This window comes from Ylistrum balloti, unplaced genomic scaffold, assembly GCF_031769215.1.
Source record: "Ylistrum balloti isolate Yb309-2 unplaced genomic scaffold, AGI_CSIRO_Ybal_v1 Utg371740, whole genome shotgun sequence".
Classification (NCBI taxonomy): domain Eukaryota; kingdom Metazoa; phylum Mollusca; class Bivalvia; order Pectinida; family Pectinidae; genus Ylistrum; species Ylistrum balloti.
Window position 1 is genome coordinate 756389 of NW_026782874.1, and position 10661 is coordinate 767049.

At 32.3% G+C, this 10661-nt stretch overlaps 1 protein-coding gene across 1 annotated transcript; it reads left to right on the forward strand.

Moving 5' to 3' along the window:
* The first annotated feature begins 4781 nt into the window (after positions 1 to 4781).
* Positions 4782 to 8575, forward strand: LOC132563461 (uncharacterized). The gene is made up of 5 exons (XM_060228220.1): positions 4782 to 4834; positions 6374 to 6507; positions 7071 to 7220; positions 7460 to 7506; positions 8531 to 8575. Exons 1-5 carry the CDS (start codon positions 4782 to 4784, stop codon positions 8573 to 8575), a joined length of 429 nt encoding a protein of 142 aa, XP_060084203.1.
* Positions 8576 to 10661: the final 2086 nt, after the last annotated feature.

A 10661-nucleotide genomic window follows, 5' to 3' on the forward strand; every position in this document is an offset into this window, starting at 1 on the left:
GGGCATGCATGCTGAAAAGTTGTCATCAATATTTTAGTACAAACTGTTTATTATTCTTTGTGTTGGCTTTACTGATAATAACTGCTTAACTGATAAGAGACTTTCCAAATAGGTCTAAAACGTGTCCATTAGATAATAACACAGTGTAACGATAAGATTTACCGGCTATAGATGACCCTGTCCTATAAATCCAGGTTGACAGTGGCACAGTTCAAGGGATGCACACAGTATGTAATACAGCTTCCGGAAATACTCGTGCTAATGGACAGTTATCATTATATGAAATTGCTTTCAAATGACCATTAATAAATACAATCTGATAGCCATTCGTCATTTGTGTATTCAACCTGTCTTATTTTCTATCATTCACTTTTGTCGGGATGTAACTTAGTCCAAATAGCTTCATTTGATGTTCATACCAGAGCATCGCGTTGACTAATTGGAATAGGAATACCTACAACACGATATTGATCCTCTTCCATTAACATATGTCAATATGTCTTTATATATGTATATACACTATATATCCTTTTGATAAAATGATGCCGTCCTTTATTGTGTTTTCAGTTTGAAATGTAATATAACATATTTCTTACTGCAAATGGGACAAATTTTAATATTCAGGGATTTTACATTTGATAATCCTTTTTATACCGAGAGCAATCAATGTTTTATCATGTATGTGAATTTTAAACATAAAAACATAGCATACTTGTGTTTACCTTATGTAAGGATTTTCCTGGTTGACTGACTTCTAAAACGTCGATTATCACTTAGTTCTTTAGATGATGAAATAAAACAATATACAGACATGCCTATTTGTTGTATTGTATCTTCGTCGTACGAATTATTCGTTATCTGGTTGTAAAATTATGATTTTCTTATTTGATAAAGCATTATATCCTTCACTTTACACAGACATTCAACCACCACAAAATATGTGATTTGAATAAAAAATGTTTTGCATTTTTATATTATTCCTTATTTCATCGTTATTTTCAAAATTGTTTCGGAAAGTGTCAAACATGTCGTAATGACTGATACGGTCACTCAACAATATCGGAATATAAACGTAACAACGCGACGATGCGACTAAAATTATATATATATATATATATGGGATAATGCAACATTCTTCTGTGACAAAACATTTGTGTGGTGTTGGCGTTTTCGTATTGCCAAGTAAACGGTGTGCTTTGCCACGTTATCGCGCTGTCGCGTTGTGGTTCAATTTCATGAAGAATGATGCTTTTTTGTCTGATGACCCAGAGAGAAATCGTTAAAGTCAATTCAATCACATTATTAAAACAAGCTAGCAATAATTTTAATCATTATTCTTCAAGCAATACAGATACAAATTAAAGATTAAAATAAATTTAAAAGAATATGTTTTATTGGTGTTTCCCATAGATTTAAAAAGGGAGGAACCCTTGTTTTTAAAACTTCAGAATTTATTAAATTATTAATCACAAACCGCAAGATTGGCGTGCTCTGATACAGGAATCCATACTAGTACCATGCACATTCTTTTATATTGTCAAAATGTATCCTTATATAAAACACAACTCTTCCATTGATGGTGACCAATAAAGCAAACAAAAACAAGAAGAAAATACTACAATATTAGCAAAAGTGTAACTGAGGTACACAATCGATGAAACGAGAACAAAAATACACGGTGAACATTGCAAAAAGGGGTACGACAGGGTTGGCGTCATCTTTATCGACGCCATCCATCTTATAAGTCTCAATCAAGCGATCGCATCTAGCTATTCTATGTACAAGGAAGGTATTGTTTCCAAACGAAATCGTTTTGACAAACATAAAGCTACCCCATATGCTCACAAACTTGCATCTCTTGAAAATCGTTTGCTGTAAGGTCATCTTTCAATGACATTTTAATATCCAATATACGCCATTGACTCTCGAATTAACCGTGAGATGTCAACATCGAACGTTTTGGAAGAGTTTTACAATGTGAATGGATGGTTCCCCATTATCAAGCAAACATAATGAAAATGCCGATCTACAGAATCTTAATTCGAATTCAAAGTCGATTAAACTAGGACAAAATATAAACACTACGGAATGACAAGCGTCTTCAGTTTCATCGACGACATTCTTGTAATTCTTGGTCATTCCAAGTAATTAATGTCATATTGTTAAATTGGAATAAGGTTTACAGAAACGGAACGACTACTAATGGGCATCAAAAAGTCTGCCGACATATCGCCCGAGGAAATAGAACAACTCTCTTTGAGGTCATTTTGATGACCATAAAAGATTGCCTTCAAACCTTGAAATATTTTGTCAATCTATTTTGTATTTCAATGCATAGTTCACAATTACATTTAGGCCGTATGTTTTTCAATATATCAACCATATCGTCATATAATTATTATCATTTAGATAAGCCTTGCCATTTATTTAATTAACATCGACTATAAAAAAAGTCCGGCATCATCAATTCAAAACACCTTTTTTCCTTCCTTACAGTGTTGGTTCATTTGGACTGTCTCGTTACATCCATTGCATTATCACGTTGTTGATCGGCATTCTCCGCAAATGCTTGCTGTATGCATGCGATAACTTAATTTAGGATCAGTAGGAAAGCAAACATCCTTTATATACATATACAATAGTAATTTTTTTTTTCAATAATCCATAAAACTCTCAGTTATCTTCTTATAAACAAGCTATTAGTGCTAGAACAAAATTTTAGATTTGTTTACCATGTCTTAAGTCCGAAACACTTAGTCTTATTCTCGTTGTACCCTTAAAAGTGTCTCTATATTAATCTTTCTTTTTTCATATATTGCTCTAGATTCATCGAGTTTGAATTTTGAATTCAGATTCTGTTGACATATCGGTATTTCCATTGTTGGCTCTAAATAGTGATACGATTCAGAATATACACATGTAAAATATATGAAACTAACGAGATTCTGATCTCGATTATGACATTTCATTCGTTGGATTTTGATGTTCGTCTGTAGCCTTCTAGCCTTCAAAATTTAGACTGTCACTGTCACTGTCAAGTCCTAGTTTATTTCTATATCTCTTTATTGTTAGTTGTGACATTGGTGTATCTAATTTATTTTTTATCGAAAAGTGCTCTTCTCTTGTATGCCTTTTTACAATTATCACAACATCGTACAAAATGTACTAATGGTGAATATGAACGTAATTTGTGAAGACTGCATTCTTTAAATTTTTATAGCTCATAACGTAAAGCATCATTCAATACTTTACTAGTGTTTTTTGTTCTGTCATCCAAACCTTCAATTATTGATTTGTACATAAAAAAAAAAAAAAAAAAAAAGTGAATGTTTACATTTGTAAGTGTTAACTACAAATGTCTATTTCATATATACTCTTTTGAAAATGAGTAATGTATGACAGTTCAAACACTATATCGATATGTCAGATTTCAGGCAGAGAATCAGGAATTATCAAATACAACTTCATTGACAATGAAATACTGGAGACATCACACGTAGCAATATAAAGAATCATTGAGCTCAGATTCTGTTGACATATCTGTATTGCATCATCATAAAACTACGTTTTGAGGCGTTTGTGTTCTCTACATATAAGGTAGACAGAATTGGAAAAAAGACTGGCTAAATGAAAAAGAAAGGAAACACCAATTGCATTATTCTTCGTCCCATTTAATGGGATCTTTCAGGATCGATAACGAAGACACAAACATTCTAGTTAACAGTACTTTATCTAATCATCAAAACGAGGTTACACAAGACAAAACAAATAGATAAATCCAACGCAGGTGAGACTACTCAATAACATTGCCTAGAGAATACTTCACCCTTCATTTACATTGCTGAAATAATTACAGGTTTGCAAAAGAAAAAAAAGTGAGTTTTCAACAGCTGGAAAAATGATTAGATGATTATGATTTTAAATAAGAGAGGTTAGTAAAAGCAATTACCGTATAATCGCGTTGAACACCCATGTTTGACATTAGTGAAGCGACGGAATCGTTACACATTTGTGCGTTGAAGTGATATTTTTTTTCAAAATACGAAAAGTGACGGTTCTTTAATCTGTAAGAAATCGATTTCATTATCACTTTGACATTGATGCGACGCTTGAGAGGTTAGGAACTATTTCAGAAGGGGGGAATGCGATGATCTTAAAACCATAAAACTGAAGCAACTAAGATAAATCATATGGTACGACCTTTACAAATCACTTGTCACAAATATGTGATTTTGTATATTGTAGTAATATCATTACTGCAAAAAGCAAGAAAAACAACATGTCCGGAAATTATGAATTTAAATTCAACATTAATGAAAGAATGGAAAGTATGAATGAAAGAAAGATTAATATGAGCGAAAGCAATAATTATTAAAAACAATTTTAAATGCAACCTTGACAACAAATTGATACATTTCGTCTTATTTAATTTTATTATTCAAAATCGAATATATTTTAGAAATATTTATTGCTAATGACCTGTTTTGACGCAAAGCCATGATGTGAACAAACAGATGTTCGCATGATAAGGACGTACATATATATAAGACATATAGTAGTTATTTTTCTTTGCTAACGCAATTCAGGTAGGCATGTTGTTCAGGCAATTTTTTTTTATTGCTGAAATGTAGTTATTGAAAGTACATCAATAGTTGGAATTGTTGTAGTTAGCTTTGAGTTGAGAAATGCACGTGTATTTTTTATAACATGTATTACAGTATAAACGAAAGCAATATTTGCATTAATTATGCTCCTAATTGTGTTGATTTAGAGTTGCCAACATGTATGGAATCGGTGCGCTTGTATTTCTACTCTCCCTAGGGACGTCATTTGCGTAAGTAATAATTCTTGTATGTCGGCCATTTGTAGTGAATACACATCGACCTCAGTGTTCCTCCATCTTTTATAGAAAATATCTGCTTCCTACATGTCTCTTACTGAAGAGATAAATTATAATTAAATTACTGATCAGGAAAATACTGTTTTCTCACTCATACATTATGGTGATATTCGGTTGTGTATCTTTTGAATAATATTTAAGTACGTTGTCTTTGCATAAATGTTATTAAAGAGGTCAGTTGCAGCTCTGTGGGTACCTTGTTGATAATAGTCGATAATATGAACATATGTCAAGTATGCGTTTTGTGAAATGTGTTTTATTGGGGACAAATGGTCAAGGATATATGTAGTCATATATATTACGAAATTATCTAGTAGTTAATATATGGGTAAATTAACATAAAGTGTGTTTATTGCGATAGAGTACTTACAGAAGCAGTGTGCCAACAGTGTATAAATTTATAAAAAACAAGAACATAACTTTAGAAAAAAAGAGACGTCAAATCTATCCATTTTACGCTTCTCTTGTATGGTTTCATACATAACTTGAAATTGTTTTGGAACTCAGCAAATAGTATTTGGTGTTAAAATGAAGTACATTGAACTCTTTATCTTATGGTCAGACGAAAAGACATAGGACAATCACACAGACCAGACACACACACTGATAGATAGTTATTTTCACGCAAAACGTACTGATATTTGTCCAGGAACCGACAGACGGGGGAAAAAAAACTACAGACAGCTATGCTCACATGACATACATGTGTAGTTCGAGAGAATCACGGTCACATTTAGCGCGTACAACGTACCACCATCAGACATACAGTCCAACAAGCAATACAGAGACAGTATTCAAATAAACAGTCCGACAAATATCTTCACAAACTACTTGTTGAAAGGCAAACCAAACCTACAATGGAGAGAAATAATAACAGCACTTACAAAAAGATATGTGAGTGGAAAAACGAAAGAGAAAATACCGACAAGTTAAAGGAATCACGATGCAAAAACATATGCCATGAAACTAGGGCGAAATATGAACAAAAGAACGATATGCAAGAGACTTGAACAAGTTCAATGGTAATAGGAACAGGTGTTCCGGAAGGGTAAGCTTATCTTCGACATCTGTCATGTAAATCGTGGGTTAGTATTGCAAGGTTCCAAAATTAAAACACGATTAAGAACAACAGAGCATTAAACACATTCAGCCTTATATCACACAAATAAACGAGGTATTAATCGTTGAGATCACTATAGCGATCGCAAAACTTCTCCATAATAGTAAACAACCTGTCAAACCTTTGTGTTGTAATTTTCCCTTGCACGAAATCATGAAATCAGGAACAAGCCCTATAATATCGAATCAACTGCCACACGAAAACACATATGTTAGATTTGATAAACAAAGATACCAACACTACAAACAATTTTAATGTATCAAATCAAGATGGTAAAACGTAGTCATATCTGTTAAGATATATTAATTAGTCACATACAGATATTAAGACAATTTTTTCTTTCTTATTTACAGACAGATCGGTAATTATACACACGCACAAATCCTTGCAGGTATGGATAAAGTTTTCGAGTTGGTTGATATCAATAACGATACTTTCGTGGAACTTAGCGAACTGGAAGGGGCATGGCTCTCAATTGATAGTAACCGTAAGTAAAGAAATAATAAAAAACTCAGAAAAGAAAAGAGTTATATTTTTTTTTATTCCAATTTTCATTATAAAACAATTACCATGATGTCAACCTTTCATATGTGTTGTCGATATCATTGCCTTAGTTAAAGTCCTTTTGCAGCATCAGTTGGTTACAAAACATTTTGTCCCGAAAATGTTTTTCTTTTATTTCCATCCTTGTAAGATAAAAAAACCAACACTTTTTTATCACTCAAGATGCACAAAATACAGTTTAACAAGTCAGCATTGATAGAAACATACATACCAATTACTATTACAAAACTGTTATAATTGACAAAAATAAATCATCGTGTTTCATTTACGTCTTCAGAAGTTATATAACGAAGTTTCTATTATGCTATAATATCATCAGTCAAGTTTTATCTCTTGCACCTACATTTGTGTATACCTCATAAGCTACGATGATATTTTCTAAAACGATCTAAAGTAAATAAATTAAAGATGTGATAATTTTCCGATGACTTATATATACCTGTCTACCTGCCATTCACCCATCCATTCATCTTTACAACATTTTAGATGACAACCAAGTGAGTGAATATGAGTACGAACAGAAAGGTGCCCAACATGAATTCCGTGGGATAGTTTTCCGGGAAATGGACTATGATGGAGACGGTTACGTGGGCCGCAGTGCCATCATGGGAGAATACTCTGTGATGGACACCAACGGTCAGTACAGTTTTATTGTATATTATATATCATATACGGTTGTCGTTTACGAATAACAGGTTGCCATATACATGTTGACATGTAAAAACAACTAAATTAAATCTAAACTTGATGTATTATCAATATTGATGAACAGATAATCCGATATATTAGTTCTCTAAACTTTAAATGAACTAGCACTTCTTTTCTGATAAATCTGATAAATGTCTCCGGGTCATATGACATCTTTTGTGTTTTAGCCGACAACACTGTCAGCCGGTCTGAATTCGACAAATATTATGCGACGGTAGGTAAAATCATGTTCTCCAAGCAGGCCTAATGTATTTACTTCTGTCCAAACAAATCAAAGTATTTATCAGATATTTCGCATATCACGTAAACAATTCACTTTATATCTGTCTGTGACATCTGCATGTTATTATACAACTTTGCATCTGTATGCATTGTGTAACGTCGAAAAAATGCAAAATGCAATGCAAATATTGAGTTTATTTTGAAATTAATTCTTTATTCGAATATGTATAAGATGACATTTTAAACAAAATAGTTGAATCGTTCATGTCAATATATACATGTAACTTTACACATACATACACTATAATAAAGACAATAAATAAAAATTTAAAATGTACCATTATCATCCTAAATCCTAACATTAGTTGAATCACAGACAATGTTAAAATGCGGTATGCATTCACTCAAACTATCAATTTTAATATATTGGCTTACCAAAGGTATAAGAGTATATTTCTTTGCCGGTATCTCTCAGTAGTGAATAATCACGATATTTGTCAAAGATGTTCTCTTGTATATTACCACAACAAGATTATTGTTAGGTCATGAGCGCGCGCAATATGTATAAACATGATTGAACGAATGGTAGAATTGGGGAGGGGGATATTAAAATGAATAAGAGACAGAGCAGTTTCCTGCTATTGCTTTTTCGAACAATAATTATATTCATTTCGATCTAACAATTAAAAAAACGGGATTTATCTATTTTTTTTTTAATTTAGGGACAAACAGTCCCAATTTATTGAGAATAACATTCGATGACAACGACACACTCCAACGTTAAAGATGGACGATTATATTGAACTGTTGTAAATTATGCTTTACTTGCAAAAACAAAATCTGTTAAAGCCATAATCCATGTCATTTTGTTATTAGTTTATCGTTTTGTAGATATTTTCGTGGATCTAGATTACATACGAATTAAATGAAAATAAATCAACAATGACTTAGCAATTACTATTTTTGTTGAAACATTGGTAATCTGCCTTTTATTTACTCCAATTTATATTTTACAGTTATTGGAGAATGCGTTCCATCATTATGGATACCTGTTAGGATAGTAGACGACAATAAATTAAAGTGGGTATTGATATGTTGGTATTTTTGTTTTTTGTTTCAAATTGAATGTCGCCTGTGACGTTCAGAAAAAAATACCGTAACAACGTAATAATAATATAAAATATTAGCTAGATCTGTTGATGCTCGTTAAGCATACAGGCTGGTTCTGTTTTTGTTTACATTGCTCTCACTTCCGAACGTCGCATTATTTGCTTAACTTATAGATTTACATGGCAAGTGTCATCAATGAAGTAGAACAGATATAAGCCTTTCTGGAAAACCTAGTCTTATTCTTCAAATAACCTCAATGTAAAATCTTTCTATTATTCATATATACAATTTCTGGTAACGTGCTTGTAAATTAAATATATTCCCATAAAAACTATAATAACCACGCAGTATTCCTACAAAGTGTAATCATTTTGTTGACAGACCTTTCGTAATTACAAACTTTTTTTTTCTGTCACAGGGACCTGACAAGTGATACCGTCTTAATTCGCTGATCAGATTATTAACACAATAAATAGTATAAGAGGAAAAAGAGAGTTACTTTTTTATACTTTGTTCACAGTATAGTCAGTCCACACCTGTTTAATACCGGTGTTACTGTTTGTAGTAGTTTCTAGTTCCATTACAGCAGAGGTAGATCGGAATAAAAGGAAGTATCAGTCGAAATAGAGGAACAAATCGTCGAGGTTATCGGTTGTGTAATTGATTTACAAGAGGAGATCAAAGATGAAACCCTGCGATACACCATCATCGTTTGTTTTGTTTGGAAGTTGCGTTGTCTTCTGTTATTTGATTTTCCAGTTTAAAGGATTTCTATAGGAAGTCCCTTTTCCGAAACAACGTTGCAACAGTTCCTACTTATTAAAGATGATATCATTTGATTATGTGACCTAATGTTTAGATTGGTGTTTGGTTATAGATGAAATAATGAACCCTGTGTACACCAATGGTTTGCTGCACGAAATATGTCATATCACAGTGCTCTCATCTAATTTCAATCTGCGTACAACACCTGTATGACCAACTGTATCAAAAGCTTAAGAGATATCACAAATAACGGCTAGCTACATTTCACATGGTTGTGCCTTGGGGAAGACATTTCACCAGAATTGTAGTGGATAGAACGCGATGTTTAGTGATATCATGTTTCAAATTGGCCACGGATGTCAACGGAGCGACAATCCAGGCAAACAAGCGAACCTCATAACGACACATTTCATTAATTTATGTACTATGGGTTTTATTTCCTTTCTTTAAGAATTAATAAGACTATCATGAATAGGACTTTATTTGTCAATTGATCAAAAGTATGCCTATTTTGCCATAATTCCTTGAGACTTTCTTAACAAATGAGAAGTGCAGCTTAAGTAGTGGAAGCAGTATTTACAAGCATTGGAAACTGACGGTAATTTTATCGTATCAAACTGCCTAACATGACTTTAGAGATTTAAAAAGGTCAACAATGTGTAATTACATTAAAATATAATAATCTAAATGACGTTGGATTCCTATATTAACTTCAATTTAAATATTCGAGAATGAAATAAAAGAAAAAAACAAAACAAAACAAAACAAAATAAAAAACAAAAAACAAAAACCCTTTCTGCTCTGCTGCAATTGTATTAGAAACTGGACTAAAAAGGTTTTTGCATGATATTTTAAAAAATTATCACAGAAACAAAAAAACATTTATATGACCTGTTTCTCATCCTCATTTCACGCCGAACTTCCGTTTCAAAATATGGTTTATTAATCAGTTCAACAGTCAAATATTTAAACACGTATTGCAACATGTTCAACAATCCCTAATTGATATTGCCAATTGTTCTTTGTCAACAAGCCATTAATTAAAAAGTTGTCATAATGATTCTAACACCACCTTACTAAATACATGCATACAAGTTTGTCACTTCTACAATTCAAATCAGCGAGGCCCATGTACGAATTATTGAAAAAAAAAATAAAATAAAAAACAACAAAGAAATTAATACAATGTCAACAGAATATTAATTGAACTTAAATGTGACAAAGAGAAACAAAGGGAAAAGGTGAACAACAAAAAAATCTGCAAGGAGACTC